Source organism: Ovis canadensis, chromosome 11 (genome assembly GCF_042477335.2).
Source record: "Ovis canadensis isolate MfBH-ARS-UI-01 breed Bighorn chromosome 11, ARS-UI_OviCan_v2, whole genome shotgun sequence".
Taxonomy (NCBI): domain Eukaryota; kingdom Metazoa; phylum Chordata; class Mammalia; order Artiodactyla; family Bovidae; genus Ovis; species Ovis canadensis.
In genome coordinates, this window is record NC_091255.1 from 14,025,467 (window position 1) to 14,043,746 (window position 18,280).

At 46.5% G+C, this 18,280-nt stretch overlaps 1 protein-coding gene across 1 annotated transcript in view; it reads left to right on the forward strand.

Moving 5' to 3' along the window:
- Window positions 1-12,001, forward strand: part of HLF (HLF transcription factor, PAR bZIP family member) — a 56,888-nt gene extending 44,887 nt beyond the window's left edge. Inside the window, exons 4-5 of the mRNA XM_069602523.1 lie at window positions 2,165-2,385; window positions 7,638-12,001. Coding sequence (XP_069458624.1) covers window positions 2,165-2,385; window positions 7,638-7,853 — 437 coding nt within the window. The 3' untranslated portion in view covers window positions 7,854-12,001. The remainder of the gene's footprint in view (window positions 1-2,164; window positions 2,386-7,637) is intronic.
- Window positions 12,002-18,280: the final 6,279 nt, after the last annotated feature.

Sequence of the window (18,280 nt, forward strand, 5' to 3'; positions counted from 1 at the left end):
CCTCCTCCCTGTTACTCAGGGATACTGTTGACATTTAGGAATAAAGGGGGAAACAAACGTGTCCAGCAGAGTTAAGGCAGTCGAAAATATAGACAAGATGATGCAAGGGTGTCTTGGGAGAAGGGAGACCTGGATGTTTCTCAGGTCCTTCGTGGGGTGCTCTGCGATGCTGGGAAGCCACTGACTCATCTGCAGTCTGGTTAGGTTTTCTCCATGCTTCAGGTAGGGCTGCCCTACTTCCGTTGGAAGAAAGGGCTGAAGAGAAAGAATGCAGATAAAGGTTCTGCCTCATGTGAAGTGTTATTGTTAGAATGTCCATGAATGAATGTCAGCGCCCGGCATTTCTGAGGGCCGCCATTAAATGAGCAGTATTCTTTGCAGAAGCGAAACTCTGAAGCAGGCACACTGGGAGAAGTGGGTGGGGATAAAATAGAGCAAAGATGAAAGACCATGTAGTCGGTAGGGGAGGAGTGTGTGTGTATGTGTGTGTGTGTAAAGCTTAACATGTATAAAGAAATAGAGTATAATCTTTAAATACAACATAAGTACTTGAAGTAACTTTGACCAATTAGATGGTAGGAGAGGGTATTTATGCCTCTGTGTGTGTGTGTTTGTATTGGGCGTGGGGGTTGGGGGGGTGGTGGGCATTGGGTAGCTTTATTATTAAGTTCAAAGAGAGTTCCTAAAGGGAAAATAAAATACCAGTTTGAGTCAGACACGGCTCATTCTCTCAGTCAGTGTCGAGAGGCACAAGATCAAATCTGGCTTGACACCATCCAGTGCAGATCTCAGCAGCCACTAGAAGCTGGAACCAAGCAGAGCTTGGCTAATGAGAATCTCTATCCTTTGCCAGTGCCTGGGGGCCCATCCCTTCCTCTCTGGCAAGCAGGATACAAAGAGAGCTCAAAGCAGAGTGAGGACCAAAAGGTCACCCAGAACATTCATTCTGAAGCTCCCCACCAGGCCTTTCTGAAAAACAGACAAGTGTGGTTTCACAGTTTAGCCAGAAAGCAAGCCAACGGCTTTGCCCTTTAGCCCAGGGTAGGTTCTAATGGCACCTACAGGATGTTCCACGTGACATCCGGCCTTCAGCAGTGAAGGCGGAGGAGGACCCGGGCCAGACCTAGCCGAGGCATATCCTCTCATGTATTCTTTGGGCGTGAAAGGGATGACTGTAAAATTCAGGTGAAACTGGAAGTTAGGATTCAGAGCTCCCCGCATAAACACTGCAGTCTGTTATCAAGTTCACATCCACCAGTAAGACACTTTGCAAAACGCAGTCAGCTTGTTGCTCTGAGGACCTTTGTGCATTTCAGCAGCTTGGTTCACAGATGCCTCAGGTGGCAGTTAGAGCATCTCCACCGTGTCTTTTCCATTTTGCTCTGTGTTTCCGGAGTGCATATGTGGGTTAGGGTGCAGCCTGCCGGCTCATCTCCCGTGTCCAGTCCTGTCCCCTTCAGCTCCCTCCTCCCGCTTTCCAAACCTCAGCTCCGCCTGTCACTTCCGTGCGCAGAACCCCTCAGTGACATTCAAGGCCTCTTGAACATCCCTACTGGCCGCCTTCCTGACCACGTCTCTTGCACTCCTGCCCCTCTCGGTCTCCTGCTGTGACAGAGCCACCCAAGACTGCTCGTGGTTCTTTCAAAACCTGGCCCTCTGTCTTGGGTCCCTGGATTACCTTTGTGGCTCATTTCTCTGTAGAGATGCAGCTATGCCGAGCATTCTCTCTGGAAAGTGTTCCTGGCCTGCTTTGTGTCCTGTTCCTCCACTCTGCAAGCACGTGTGGGTTCCTTTCACCCCTTCACTATATCTCACTGGCTGGTTTTAATCTGATTCCCCGACTCACTTGGAAAAAACCTTAAAGGTTGAAAAAAACAGAGTACCTGCCACATAGTTGGTGCTTTGGGATTATGTTATAGGAAGGGATGAACGCATGCGTTTTTTAATTTAGCTTGTGAATATGTGTACATGGGTCTTTGTTTCCCCCTATCTGACATGAATAAAGTGTTCAGCCTGCTGTGCCTCAGGGGGGATGTTGGGGTCACATTTAAGTAAGCTTAAGACCCTTCACCTCATCCTGAGCATCACCAAGTAGATGGCAGTCAATAGCCCGCTCCTGGGCTTCCACAGAATGCTCACAAACTAAAGCTCCGTATCGTTCCAGGCCAGCTGCTGCCAGCCAACCGCAATACTCCGAGCCCCATCGACCCCGACACCATCCAGGTGCCCGTGGGCTACGAGCCGGACCCGGCCGACCTCGCCCTCTCCAGCATCCCGGGCCAGGAGATGTTTGACCCTCGCAAACGCAAGTTCTCCGAGGAAGAGCTGAAGCCACAGCCCATGATTAAGAAAGCGCGCAAAGTCTTCATCCCAGACGACCTGAAGGTAAACGGGAACTGGTAACTAGGCTGTGGGCAAGTGGAGAGTGGGGTCGAGAGGCAGGCTGAAAGGGTGAGCCCAGGAAAAGCACACAAGCTTGTGAACAAAGACTGGTAATTTTCGGCCCCATTTTTCAGCATGTGACAAGGCTGGTTGCTTCCTCTCTGGATGTCTTCTGTACTGTGCCTTTCATATCTTGATAATGCACAGAAATAAGGAAAAGCAATAAAATGAAGTACTTTGCAGCCCATGAAGGAAGCAAGCCCACTGCTACCTGCAAGGAAACCCATGAAAGCCTAGTAAAGACAAATCTGGATCTTTCAAAGTTGGAAAGGAAAAAAAAAATTTATTGGGAAGGGTACCTAGACCTCAGAGTCTTCAAGGGTAACCTTTTCTTTGGGAGTTTAATGCTAATTAACTGCTACCATTTCTCTGTAGGCCTCAGGGAGTAATAGCGAGAGACAGGACCTCTCTCCACATTGCCAACCTTGGATGCCAGGGTGGGACTTTGTTGAGGAAGCTGGGGGGTTTCCTGACACTATTTATAAGTAATGTTCACTCTGCGTCTCACATAGTGATCACTTGGGTATCTCAACAAAAGGTTCATTTGAGGTTGGTTTTTCTCTACTGTGTTGAAGGGACACATTATTTATAAAGGAAAATAGATTTACCTTAGGAAATCAGATACAACTTAAACAAAATTAATCTGACACATTTATGATACCTTAGGAAGAGAATTCTAAAATTATGCCATGCGTACTGATACCAGAATAGAACCATTTTTGATTAGCCATTGCTTAGAATTGTCTGTGTTTATGCTGCTTTCCAATCATATGAACAATAGAGATGTGATTGTACACATTCAAGGCACTGGAAGCAGGCATAATTAGGTCTTTTCTAACTTCTCAAACCTAAACATGGTTCACGTGAAGAGAACTCATGTTGGGAAAATAGGGAGTTTTGGACATTATTCTGGAACCACTTTAGACCAGTCATGCCTGCTTTTCAGACCTAAAGAGCACTGGAAGAAAACATGCCTGCAGATTTGCCACTGCTGTCGTCCAGCAGCTGAAGTTACCTGCGGTGATGCAGGATCATAAAATGCCCAAGGTGAAGGGGGCCTCAGACCTCATTAGATCACAGGGGTCACTGCACCACTGAGGAAGTGGAGATGAAGGAAAGCGAAGGTGAGCCCTGGTAGGTAGAACAAGACCCAGCCAGGTCCCCAAGTCTGCTAGCTTCCAGAAACGTCACTGCGGCACGTGGCCCTGGCAGGAGCTACAACAGGGACCTCCAGTAACTGTCATCCTCAATAACTCCGACTAGAAGGAGGAAAGTGCATGGTAAACACACCAGGAGATAGAGACTAGTCAAGGAACTGATGGTTAGACAAAGAGGGGATAAGAAAGGGGCCCGCGGGATTAGGTCTTGGGCAGTTTAAGTACCTTCTTTCAACGGATGCTTTTCCTCACCTTGTGTTCTTAGTCATTCAGTCCTCTGTGTATTTTAGAACTGGCTTCTTAAACTAAATCAGGGAGCCCATTCAGCATGGATTTCCTCTTGAGTGGAGGCAAGTTTGAAGAGGTGCTGCTGTGTAGTGGATAAAACCTCTAGCCAGACTTGCACAGTCTCCAAATTTACAAGTTTAAAGCAAGGAGCAAGCTGCTTTAATTACCCAGGTAACCTTGGCAACAGAGAGGCCACGTGAACATTGCTGTGCTGGAATTATACATGTTACCACCACCATGGCTGGACGTGGCCTTTCCACGTGCCAGTGTGGGGAACAGGCAAGAACATTCTCCTGCCAGGGGTCTCTGGATTCCTTCAGTTGTGAGCAAATCCTCAGGCCCCAGACCACAAGCACGGGTGAAACAGGAAGCAGAACTCCAAGGTGTTTCTTGTGCAGCAGGAGGACTGAGCTGGGGCAGGTGGGAGCCACGTGTGTGGCCTCCAGCGCTGGGTGAGCAGAAACTGAGTGAGTGAAGCGGCCCTCGCTGCCTGCACTTCCTCTCTGGAGCCATTCATCTGGGTTAGCAGGCGTCTTGCCCCCACCCGGGAAGATGAAGGGATGGCATACAGGTTCCTAACTGAGAATCAGTTTAATCGCCTCGGTGTCTTCCAAAGACCCATTCATTCACTTGACAAATATTTTTCAAATGCTAGTGTCTGCCAAGTCAGGGCCTGGGGATTCAGAGGTGAGCCGCTACTGACATTGTTCCTACCCCCAAGTGAGAAAAAGGGAGTGCTGATATGTCAGGAGGGGCCTGCTGAGTGGAGGTGGCATCAAACGCAGACCCTCAAGAAGATAGGACTGGACTGAGGGTGGTTTGCCAGGTGGTGGTGCCTCGGGAGCCAGATGGCATCCGGCCCTGGGAGGTAGAGGGAAAGGGCACAGGTGATGTATCAGCCCTGATCAATACTTCTGCACCCCACCCCCATTCTGCGGTAACAGAGTGGGGGAGGCTGGTTTTCTTGTCGGGGACAGCCCTCCTTCCATCATTCCTGCCTCCTGTGTCCCCTGCTCCGTTTCTGCTCCCAGCTCCCCTCCTACCTGAGACTGTCCACATTTCACACCTTTGCTCACTCATCTGTTCACGTGCACAGGAGGCTGGGAAATGGAAGTACCTCAGAAGTGAGAAGAGCTCAGAAATCGGTTGTTACACTTAGGTCAGCTGGTGACTCCCCTGGTCCTTAAGACCTGATCCCAAACCTCCAAGGCCTGTGGTGGTACCCTTTCTCCATCCCTCTGAAAACACAGCTTCAACTTCCCAGGGCCTTGTTCTCCCTACTCCCTGGCCCCTATGTGCAAGTTCTGATACATCCTAAGTTAGTCCCTCTTTCAAATCATCTTGGAAGCCACACTTCTGGGAACACTGATGAGAGGGGTAGATTTCCTGATTTACCAAGGGCATGGATCTGGGGCTTACTAACATAGACAACGTCCATCAGAATTGGAGGTGTCACTGCTAATGTGCCATAGACCCTCTCACCCCACGGAGTCTTGGGCTCTCTTAGCTCCTCCCAGCTTCTTTTCCAGCCAGCTGGCCTGGCCTCTCTCCTCTTCCTCCGGCTCCCCACGCCTTTTTCCCAAGGGCAAGCAACAAATCCTGCCCCAAGGTTTCCAAAGGATAGCCTCCTAAGAAGAATTCTTCAGCGATTATGAAGATCATGTTTTTCACTTTGTTGTATATTATTATGAAATGTATAGTAAGCTGGGAGTGCTTTATAAATAAGAGAATAGTAGTAGTTTGTAAAAAGCAAACAGAAGGTGCCTGCACTGACTTTGTCTCACACCTCCTGTCTGCTGGGCAGTGTTGGCTGAGGGTAAAGGGCATGGATGGGGCAGACCACTGACCTTGCAACTTGTTTGCAGACTTTCTCTCAAGTCTGAGGTCACCATGTGACCTCCTCCAATGCCAAATGCCCCTTGGAATCCTGGGGCAGGGTTAGAACTGACCTCACTCACTTATTCTGGGTGGTACTAACTGCAGGTATTAGCATTGCTAGGATTGAGGAATTTACTATTGCAATGTGTTGAAAAAAAGGGGTGGCAAAACCCACCTGGTGGCACCATAAATGGAAGAAGACTTCCTTAGTGCTTCTAGGACGGTTTTCCCTTTTTTGGCAGAGAGAGCCGTGATGGGGGGGAAAAGGGACTGTTTTCAAGTTGACCACAATCAAACATCACTCAGGCTAAGAAGGCCTAGTTAACAAACAGTTAAACAAAAAAAGTTAGAGTAAATTATTTAAATGCTAGCCATGAATAAGAATTTATTAATCAGTGGCCAAGTGGAACATTATTGTTTGTTTTTAATTGCCAAAGTATACATGCCATTATAGAATATTCTAATAGTTCAGAAGGACATAAAAACTGAAAGATCCTACCTCCTTCAATCCTCCTTCCAAAGGCACCACTTTTAATAGCTGGGTATAAATCTTTCTGGATTTATACTATTTCTGAATATATATTATTACTTTAAAAAAAAAAAAACGAAGTGGGATGAGAACCTGTTGATCTACAAATTGCCACTGTTTCTACCCACACAGTAATATGTCTCTAGCATCTTTCTGATTCAGCAGGATCATTATTTTTAATAGTTGTGTGACTTATCATGATGTAGTTATCAAAGCTCGTACTGATGATTGGTGGGGGCGGGGGTGCCCATTTCTTTCAATTCCAGACAGTTCAGTTCAGTCACTCAGTCGTGTCTGACTCTTTGCGACACCGTGGACCACAGCACCCCAGGCCTCTCTGTCCATCACCAACTCCCAGAGTTTACCCAAACTCATGTCCATTGAGTCGGTGATGCCATCCAACCATCTCATCCTCTGTCCTCCCCTACTCCCACCTTCAATCTTTCCCAGCATCAGGGTCTTTTCCAATGAGTCAACTCTTCGCATCAGGTGGCCAAAATATTGGAGTTCCAGCTTCAGCATCAGTCCTTCCAGTGAACACCCAGGACTGGTCTACTTTAGGATGGACTGGTTGGATCTCCTTGCAGTCCAGGGGACTCTCAAGAGTCTTCTCCAACATCACAGTTCAAAAGCATCAATTCTTTGGCGCTCAGCTTTCTTCACAGTCCAACTCTCACATCCATACATGACCACTCGAAAAACCATAGCCTTGACTAGATGGACCTTTGTTGGGAAAGTAATGTCTCTCTGCTTTTCAATATGCTGTCTAGGTTGGTCATAACTTTCCTTCCAAGGAGTAAGCGTCTTTAATTTCATGGCTGCAGTCACCATCTGCGGACAACGCTTTAGTAAAAATAGGCCCTTGTGTGCGCAGGTGACTGAGGACTGCCCTAGGGAGAGAGCCCAGGCGTGAGGTGGCCCTTGACAAGACATTGCCAGGTCGTCTTCCAGCAATAAAGTACCAGCTTATCTCAGAAAGCACGCGCGCCCAGGGAAGGAAGGGGTTGAACAAAGAAGGAATTCGGCCTGTCCTTTCGGGGGTGCAGGGCCTGCACCCCACTTGGCGGGCTTGCGCGCTGCCGGGCGGGAGAGACGGCCCGACGGAGGGAGGCCCGGGCCGGGGAGGGAGGCCCGGGCCGGGGAGGGAGGCCCGGGCCGGGGAGGGAGGCCCGGGCCGGGGAGGGAGGCCCGGGCCGGGGAGGGAGGCCCGGGCCGGGGAGGGAGGCCCGGGCCGGGGAGGGAGGCCCGGGCCGGGGAGGGAGGCCCGGGCCGGGGAGGGAGGCCCGGGCCGGGGAGGGAGGCCCGGGCGGCCGCGCTCTGACGCCTCGCGTGTCTCCCGGCAGGACGACAAGTACTGGGCGCGGCGCCGGAAGAACAACATGGCGGCCAAGCGCTCGCGCGACGCGCGGCGCCTCAAGGAGAACCAGATCGCCATTCGCGCGTCCTTCCTGGAGAAGGAGAACTCGGCGCTGCGCCAGGAGGTGGCCGACCTGCGCAAGGAGCTGGGCAAGTGCAAGAACATCCTGGCCAAGTACGAGGCCCGGCACGGGCCCCTGTAGGCGGGCGGCGGGCGGCCGCGGCCCGGACAGGCCTTCACCGCAGCGACCGACCTTTCTGACATCAGCACTTTACCAGACGCAGCAACACGACGGACTCACGTTTTGGGGAGTGTGTGTGTGTGTGTGTGTGTGCGTGTGCTCCTGTGTGGTCAGCGGTGTGTGTGTGTGTGCTCCCGTGTGGTCAGCGCGGTGTGTGTGTGTGTGTGTGTGCGCGTGCGCTCCCGTGTGGTCAGAGATGTGAGTGTGTGTGTGTATGCCCCTGTGTGGTCAGCGGTGTGTGTGTGTGTGTGCGTGTGCTCCTGTGTGGTCAGCGGGTGTGTGCGCGTGCTCGTGCCTCCCTCTGCGCCCGCCATTTTGAAACGAAAGGTGCCATGTTTTTCCTGGACTGAGGAGCCGGCGCGGGCTTCCTGCTCCCCGCCCCTCACCCCCTCCCGCCCTTTCCGCGTGGCTTCAGGTGCGCTCCTGCCCACTCTTTCAGGGCCTTCTGCTCGGGGTCACTGAGAAGGGCCCTGCTGAAATAGTAGATCTCGGTTTCGCAAGACCACAGGCTCTTGTTTCTGTTTAATCTGTAAGTTACCATGCTAATAAGGTGCACAGTAATTTAGCACTACACTGCAGCTCCGTTCAGTTATAGGTTGCTTTCCTCACTTTTTAAGTTTTGGTGATAATCGTCTTCAAATTTAAAGTGCTGTTTAGATTTACTAGATCCCATATTTACTTAGTGCTCTCTACTAAGTTTCCTTTTAACTCTACCAACTCCAGCGAGTAAGAGTACTCTTATAGAACACAGAGTGTGTTTTTGCACTGTCTGTACCTAAAGCAATAATCCTATTGTACGCTAGAGCATGCTGCCTGAGTATTACTAGTGGAAGTAGGATCTTTTCCCTACCTGAGAATTTCACTGTCTTTTAAAAAGCAAAAATTACAGTAATGTATTTGCGCATGCCCAGAACATCCCCAGGACCAGGAAGCAGAGGGAAACGCCAGGTCTAAGAACAAGGGGTTAACTTATCAGTGTACAGCCAAAAAATGCATCTTGGAACAGCTTTTGACATTGATGTGTTTGCTTTTGTTTTCTCTCTTTTCCCATGCCCCCAACCTCCAATTTTCTAGTTAACTTTTTCCACATCCCTCTTGATATTCAATACAATTCAATTACTTAAGATTCAGTTTTCCCCATTTTTTTGGTAATGTATATATTTTTGTGAATTATACCTTGTTGTTTTAAAAAATCAGTTAATAAGTTGATGTTTTGTAAAACCCCTTTTTCTTAGTGGTGTCATATTTGAATGCTTCATAAATTAATGATTCTGGAGCTTATGTTTCTTATTCTCTGTTTTCTTTTGAACGTATGTGCTCTTATTAAGTGGACTTCTGAAAAATGAATGTAAAAGACACTGGTGTATCTCCGAAGGGGATGGTGTTGTCACAAACTGTGGTTAATCCAATCAATTTAAGTGTTTACTGTAGACCAAAAGGAGAGATTATTAAATTGTTTAATGTTTATACAGAGTAATTATAGGAAGTTCTTTTTGTACAGTATTTTTCAGATATAAATACTGACGATGTATTTTGGAAGACATATATTATATATAGCAAAGAGAAAAGGAAAACTATTCCATGTTTTAAAATTATATAGCAAAGATATATATTCATCAATGTTGTACAGAAAAGTGCTTGGGGGTTTTTGAAGTCTTAAATATTTTAATTTTGTCACTGACACATCAGCATGTTTTCTGCTTTAAATTAAAATTTTGCAACAGTATCGAAGCTTGCTGTGACGAATTCTGCTCTAAAATATCTAAGGAGTTTTCTTATTTCCTATTAGGTCTCAGAAAGAAAACCCAGAACCACAAAATGGATGTTAGTCAAATATTTATTGGATGATACAGTGATTTTTAGGAAAGGCATCTGCCACAGAAATGTTCACTTCAAAATTATGAGTTCCTAAAAATGAATAGCACTGCAAGCATCCCCCAAAATTCTGTTCTCCTCAGTGGGCACGTGCATCTTACACAGTATAAGGTTAATATCGGTGCTATGTGTATGATTTATAATTTGATAGCTGTCTTGACTTTAAAGGTGATTGTTCTTTTGTTTCACTAACTTGTGGTAAGAGATTTTGCCGTTGTTATAAAGAAACATTTTCTGCAAGATTAAAATACCCTTTTATCAGTGGGATTTTCTAGTTTCCTGTGTCCAGAGTATGTGATTCTTTAATGACCTTTAATAATTCTTTAATGGTGATCTTGTCAATCTGTTAGTGAAGCTTCTCTCTGACTGTCATAGTCTTGGGGAATCTGAATAGTGGAATATTCCTACAGATATCCCATTTTATCTGAAGCTACAGATTATAATGGGAGATGGACGCATATTGGAATTGAAATAACCTTGTTCAGGTAAATAATAAAATAAACAAAACCTCTATCACACTTAAGCAGAACTGAATTAGTGATATTCAGAGACACAGGTAAACATGGAGTTGGCCTTTTTATAGATAAAGAGACTAACTGCAGCAGAATTGTTAAATAGTTCAATATCTAGGAAGAAAGCTGAAGTATTGAAGGATTGTACTGAAGACAATCCAAATTCATTGAAGTTTAAAATGGTAACTGAAAAAACTGTATTTGAGTACTAGTCTTTCTGAAATTAGGTTGCTTGTATCTGATGAGCATCACAGATGTTTTCTGCAGAAGAAATTTAAAGATCATAATAAAACTTACTCTTTCGCGTGCCAGGGGTAGTTTCAGAAACCTACCTCGCTTTAAAATTTTTTAAAGCTTTGGAGTCTGTACAGGTGCCTTATATGTAGGTCATTGTCACCACACACAAGCACTCAACCCCTGAACTCACTGCCTTCTGTCCAGGGCAGTCAGCTAGTAAATAAAGCAGTCCTGCTAAATGGCATGAGAAGGCATGGCCCGATTTGGAATGACTTAGATCATCCAGGGTCAGATGAGTTCCGCAGACTGCAGCTATTAAAAGAGTCCTGTTGTCATTTTTCACCTTTTCATCATAAGCATCTTTCAAAGATTAATTACTTGGCCATTAAAAATGAATCCAAATCATATTATGCCAACATCATTTAGACATGATTTGGAATGAGCAGCCTAGGACTTCCTGACAAGGTCACATCCTCCTTTCTACTGGACTTGCAAAGAAAGGCGAAAATTGGTCAGCCTGTGGTACTGCTTGTGCCACCTGGAGGACATAGGAATGGGAGGGCTGTAAGTGATCACTTCCTCCTCTTGAGAAAGTGGACGCTTTGACCATTCCAAAACCCACAGTGAGCAGGATAGTGACAGGCCTTTCATCTTCACATATGACAGGCCGATGTGAAACCATCGTTTGAAGCAGAAGGACCGTTTGCTTGATGAGCATGCAGATGGAATTCTAGCACTGGGTGGAGAGGAAGCAGTGCTGGAAAGCCCAGAGGTTCCTTCCAACTTAGCGGTTTTGTGAGGGAACTCAATTCTAAATGTATGTTTGAAAGGTCTTGGGTCTGTTTGCAGAAGAGTCAATAAGAATTTTAAGTAGAGTCACTCCCACCCCCACCCCAAATTAAAACAGAGGTCATTCTGTAAAATGCAAAGGAGTTTGCCTCCCTTCTTCCTAAAGTTCCTTTTTGGAAAACTTAATTCGTGTTAATCAGAGCAGTTCCAGAAGGTGATAGACATCTGCTCTCAGTCTGCCAGCTTCCTGCTAAAGGCTCCTAGGCCCCCACGGGGGAGGCTAAGATCTCCTCTAGGTTTTCTCTACAATTAATGTCATTTTTTAAATGAGCAAAGCCATGGTTTTAATCATGATGCATTGGATTCGGCAACTAAAGGCAGTATATTTTGCTGAGGGCTAAGTGTATGTAGAGGAGGATGTGTGTGTGTGTGTCTGTGTGTGTGTGTGAGAGAGAGAGAGAGAGAGAGAGAGTAGTTAAGGCATAAAATCTTTCATGTGGAGCACCTTACCAAACGTAACAATAATCACCATTATCCTTTTGGCAACACCACACAGATTGCATCTGTTAAACAGGTACAAGTTCACTTGAGGTCAGTGTGTTTGTACACCATGGTTTTGGTTGCTGTTTATGCTGTTAAGTCCAAAACTTTGTCTGTTACTCTTCATGTTTAATAAAATTTGAATTGTTTCCTGTCTTTCATGTATTTTTGTTGACAGTCTGCTGGAAATCGGATTCTATTCCCAATTCTATCACCAAGAAGCCATTGACAGATTAATTACATAGATGATAAAGTAATAACATAATTAGTGAGAAATTAACATTTATTGGGTACTTACATGTCAGATCCAGTACTAAACACTTGCAAGGAATATTTAATCCCACATTAACCTCATGAGGTAGGGACAATTGTAATCTCCGTTTATGGAAAAGAAGATAGAAGCTTGGAGAGGTTATGTAGTTGGTAGAAGTGACAGAAATGAGTTCTGGTTCATTAGATGGGCATCATTTAGAGTGGTGTTTCCCTCAAACCAATCCAAAGGCTGTTTTCTGGTCATGTATATGAGAATCATCTGGAGACATATTACTAGACTACAGACTCAGTAATTCTGAATCCATACATCTGGGATAGAGCCTGGAAATCTGAACTGCTTAAAGACTCCCAGCTGACTTGCATGTGTGGCCAAGTAACTGGAGCCCAAGGATTTACAGACTTGACCTTCATCTGAGTCCATGACCTTGGGGGAATCCATGTAGAAGCTTCAAAACTGTAATTACCTGGAATTCCATGCAACTTTTTGTACGTAAACAGTTTTCTGTAGAGGGGATCCATGGCTTCCCACCCCACACGGGAATCTATGATGCAAGATGGAATAAAAATCCCTGATTTACAGGAGAGGTGATGTAGTGTGGTGGTTTCCAGCCCAGGCAACCCATTAGAGTCACCTGGGAAGCTCAGAACACTGCTGCTGTGTGGGCCACAGCCTCAGCCAAGGAGCTCAGCATCTCTGGCAGAAGAGAAAGGGCTCCAGTGAGGAGCCCAGTGATTCAGATCTGTCACTTAGCAGGTGTGTGACCTTGAACAGCCATGGAGCATTTTTAATCTCCTCCTCTGTGAGCTGAAGTTCCACTCACCATCCCTGGGGGTCATGGGGAGAACTAATGACATAACAAATGCATAGTCTGGCTCGTCGTCAGCCCTCAATAAATAACTGCCGTGGGGACCCGAGGAGTCCAATGTGTGCCTGGAGCACTTTTTCCAGTTCAGTATTTCAGACCATTCGTTCTTCCAAAGAAGGCAGAAAACAATTCTGTGCAGAAGAAGGGGCAGGTGGCTGGTGGCGAGGGAAATGGTGACGCCCCAGCATGGGTGTGGTTCGTGTTCCAATGCCCCTAGTAGATCCGAGCTTTGGCCAAACTTGGGGGACATCCATCAGGTGGTCCCTTCCAGTTTAAGCAGTCGCAATTTAGAGTTAGCTCTATTTCACCATCAAATCGGTTTCTCCTTCCTCAGAGGAATAGGCACAATGACCTTCAGATTCTCTTTGAGTAGGTGATTCTGTGTTTTCGCATTTTCAGATCTTAGATGGAATGACTACTTCTCCACGCCTGGAGAGACTTTTGAGTCTCAGATGGCAGGAACTGGTGAGAAGCCCCGCTGCAGATGCCCCCGTCACTTACAGTCACTCAGTCCCCAGGCCAGTCACATGCTGCCTTGGGGGTGGCTTTTCCATTCACATTTAAACATCAACACACCATCAGCCCCCAAGCCCTTTCTCTTCAAAGCACAGGAATTCCATTCCTTCTTCGAAAATCACTGGCTTCGAAGTCTCTTTGTGCGTCTTTAGCGGGGATCTGGGTGGAAATTATGGAAATCTTGCCTTTGTGGTTGGGAGATGGCTCCTTGGTAATAAAGGTAAGGGAACTACTGAAGGAGAAAGTCCCAAGTGAGGAAAGTGGTGAGTGTCTTCTGGTCCTTTGGGCTTTGAGTCAGTGAAGACTTGGGCGCAAAGGCCCCTCTCTGACTTTTCTTTGTGCAAAGCCTGGCACAATAGGAAAAGCCAAAAGTTACTGAGTCCTAAGCCTTGTACCTGCCACATCTCACTTAATTTTTATGCTATGACATTGCTGCCAGTATTTTTCCTGTTTTACAGGTAAAGAAACAGGTTCATGGAAATGAAGGAAGCAGAATGTAAACCCAGACAGGATGTCCGATTCCAGAGTTTGTGTTCTGTGCTGCTCTTCTCCATGACTTAAATGAATGACTCAGCTAAGGCAAAAGGCAATTGCTGTGATTAGGAAGGTGAGCCCAGGGCAGGCAAACCTGGACTTAAATCCCCCCTCTGTTATTTACTGTGTGAACATAGAAAATTCACCAGAGCGCCCTGAGTTTTATTTGCAAAACGGACATACTACTACTCTCCATAGGGTTGTTGTAGGATTAAGTGAGAACATGCATTTCAAACACTTGGATCAATGTCCAAAGTATAATAGGAATTCAACAGATATTTGCTTTTTATGGTAATAATAGCAATTATTAATAAGCATTGCTTGGTTTGATTTCACTAGCAATGTGCTACAATGGAGTCAGACTCTACACTGTGTATTTTAGTGGGCGCATTTTTATTTTGCAAATCCTTGACTATGTTTAGGTGACATCCCTCTTTTGGATGAGTAAATGGGAGAGCTGTGATCACTTTATGGGCCTAGCTGTGTTTCTGAGATTGATCTTATAAAATCCATGAGGCATCACCAATTTTAAGTCAACTCTGTTGCCTCTGATATTATTGAGAACCTGGAGATCTTTGCTTTAACGAATGTACTAAGTGGTGCTGAAAGGCTGACCCTTGCGGTGTGAGGGCAGGCTCAGGCTCACAGAGACGAGAAGTCACGAGTGGCTCTCAAGGGTCTTTCATTTGCTTCTGCCTCCAGGCCTGCCCCAGTCTCCACACTGTACATCTACATTCATATATCCATCTGTATACCTCTATCAATCCTTGTTAGCTCCTGCTAATCACATGGAGAGAGAGGCTGGGCCCCCGTGCTCTATGACGAGAGTAAGAAATATGCCAGCAGTTTACTAAACCCATTGCTTTCTCAGGATATCCCTGGCTATCCAGTGGTTAAGAATCTGCCTTGCAATCCTGGGAACGTGGGTTCAACCCCTGGCTGGGGAACTATGATGCCCCACGCCACAGAGCAGCTAAGCCCACGCGCCACAACTCAGTCCACGTGCGCTAGAGCCTGAGCCACGGCTAGAGAGAAGCCTGCACACCACGTGGGGCCCGTGGGGCCTGCATGTCACAACAGGACTCAGTGAGGCCACAAAACCCCATTGCTTTTCTAGACATTCACTGAGACCACCTTTTCCAGCCCCTCTTGCACTTCGTGTGTCCAGACAACTGGATTGTGGCCCATGGCATATGGGCGGGAGTGAGCCAGGTATTGCTTCACAACTAGCCCACAAATATCTCCTTTCTCTTCTGGCTCCAGCAGATGCCTCAAGAAGATGCAGACTCCAGGAGGAAGGGACTGAGGTCTCTGAATCACTGGGCTGTCACGTGAGGGACAAAAACCCTGCTCTGGACTAAACCTTTGAGATCCTGGGGTTGGTTGTTACAGGGGTCAGTCCGCCATAACTTGAGAACCTTTTTCTGCAGTTCGATGTCCTTATTCAAGGTCTTCGCATCTTTGCCAGTCTCCTTCCCAGGCTGGGGAGTGGGGCTGGCTCCTTGGAACCCAGCTTGTCACCTCTCACATACAGGACTTTGTGGTCTACGTGCCTCCTGGACAGACCTCCCACCCAGTTTTGGCCAAACCTGTTGGGCTGGACCTTCAGAATATCACTGCCTTCCTGTGGCCTCAGTTTTTCCTGGATTGAACAGTATCCACAGCTGTCTAGCCTCCCTCAGGAGAAGCAGCCTCTACCTCCAGGTCAGCTCTTCCAGCCTTATCCGCCCCTCTAGCCCAGACTCTTTCCCTGGCTCCTTGGTCCTGCCTCCCTCCCCAACCCAAGACATTCAGATACTTCCCTAGAAATGAGGCCTAACGTTTCTCAGAGCACTGATCTTCCCAGTTTTTGACTCATATACTCCCTAAAATTCTTTGTAAACCATGAACCCACATTGCACATTATAAAGCTAACGTCTAAAATTTCTCATCACAAGTATGTGGTACCATGCTGTGCTAAGTCGCTTCAGTCGTGTCCAACTCTATGCAGCCCTATGGACTGTAGCCCACCAGGCTCCTCCATCCATGGGATTTCCCAGGCAAGAATACTGGAGTGGGTTGCCATGCCCTCCTTCAGAGGATCTTCCTGACCCAGGGATCGAACCTGCATCTCTTCAGTCTCCTGCATTGGCAGGCAGGTTCTTTACCACTGATGCCACTTGGGAAGCCCCATCACAAGTATTAATAGTTGCAAATAGAGCAATAGCTGCTCTAAACATCAGCATTTTAGTGAAGCACAGCATACCTCTTCCTAAAGTAGCCAATGAGGTACAAAACCCCAAGTGACTGGATGCCTGCCAACATCCACTTGAAAAATGCAGCTGGAATTTGTACGTCACTTCTTTTTCCCTTGAAATCATTATTTTAATGGTATTGTCTCTTACTGAATTTGTTTCTAATGTATATATTTGGGGGTTTATAAGTCTTGTATTGCTCCTCCATATTTTTCAGCTGTAAAACCATATCTATAGACTGAGATTATTTTTATTTTCTGTGAAAATAAGGCCCCCATTAAAAACATTTCTTTAGGTGTGATTTACTTTTATTGCCACTTTTATTTACTTTTATTACCACTATGCAATTGATCAAAACCACATATATATGTTAAATTTTTGGAATTTTTTGGAGATTTGTTTTTATTACATATATATAATAAAATTCTTGCCATGGTCAGAGGAGCCTGATGGGCTACAGTCCATAGTCGCACAGAATTGGACACAAGTGAAGCGACTTAGCACACACACACACACACACACACACATATAGATATATATATGGTTCCTTGAATTTGACGATTATGCTAGCTCAAATCAGGGTGTTGGAGATGGATGGGGGTAGGAAGCAGGAAGTTCATTTGGGCAAGTCTTACATTTTTGAAGTGTTTGGGATGCTTAAGTAGGATGCTTGAGTTGTCATCAAATGAATATACATTTACAGAGATAGAATGGCAGCTTTTCTTGGAACTTTCTCTGGGCACTTCATCTTTTGGAATATACCTTAAAGTCCATAAACAGAAGTGGTCCTAAGCCTCCCTCCCTCTCCATTGTGGGGGCAGGATGGCCTCCAGGTCTGGAAGGGCTCTATAGGGAGGGTGATGATTGAGCTGAGTGAGGGAAAGCAGGTTTGTCAGGAAACAATGGGCAGGGATATTCCAGGTAGCAGCACAGCGGGGAGAGAGACCAGAACCCTCCTAGACTATTAGAGAATCATAAAACCAGAAACACAAACAGGAAGTAGAGCAACAACATTTTTATGCGTTGAAAGTGAAAGTGAAGTCGGTCAGTAGTGTTTTACTCTATGCGACCCCATGAACTATAGCCTGGCAAGCTTCTCCACCCGTGGGATTTTCCAGGCAAGAATACTGGAGTGGGTTGCCATTTTTCTCTCCAGGGGATCTTCCCCTGGAGAACTCGTGTCTCCCTCATTGCAGGCAGACTCTTTACTGTCTGAGCCACCAGGGAATCCCTCCTTGGGGCGACAGCACTGTTGGATCCTAGGGTCTGAGGGGCAACATGATGGGAAACGAGATGTGGCAAGACCGTAAAAGTCCTTGCATGTCACTCCAAGGCCTTTGGAATTCATCCTAATCAGGAGAATGACAAAAGCAGACTCCTTCTTAGAAAAGATTAGCCTGGCAGCTATATGGAAGAGGGATTGCAAAGAATTAGGAAGAGTGGAGGGCTGAGGATGGTTCTCATGTTCAGTTCAGTCACTCAGTTGTGTCCGACTCTGTGACCCCATGGACTGCAGCACGCCAGGCCTCTCTGTCCATCACCAACTCCCAGAGTTTACCCAAACTCATGTCCATAGAGTCAGTGATGCCATCCAACCATCTCATCCTCTGTCATTCCCTTCTCCTCCCGCCCTCAAGCTTTCCCAGCATCAGGGTCTTCAATGAGTTAGCTCTTTGCATCAGATGGCCAAAGTATTGGAGCTTCAGCTTCAGCCTCAGTCCTTCCAATGAACACCCAGGACTGATTTCCTTTAGGATGGACTGGATCTCCTTGCAGTCCAAGGGACTCTCAAGAGTCTTCTCCAGCACCACAGTTCAAAAGCATCAATTCTTTGGCGCTCAGCTTTCTTCACAGTCCAACTCTCACATCCATCCATGACCACTGGAAAAACCATAGCCTTGACTAGACGGACCTTTGTTGGCAAAGTAATGTCTCTGCTTTTGAATATGCTGTCTAGTTTGGTCATAAGTTTCCTTCCAAAGAGTAAGTGTCTAATTTCATGGCTGCAGTCA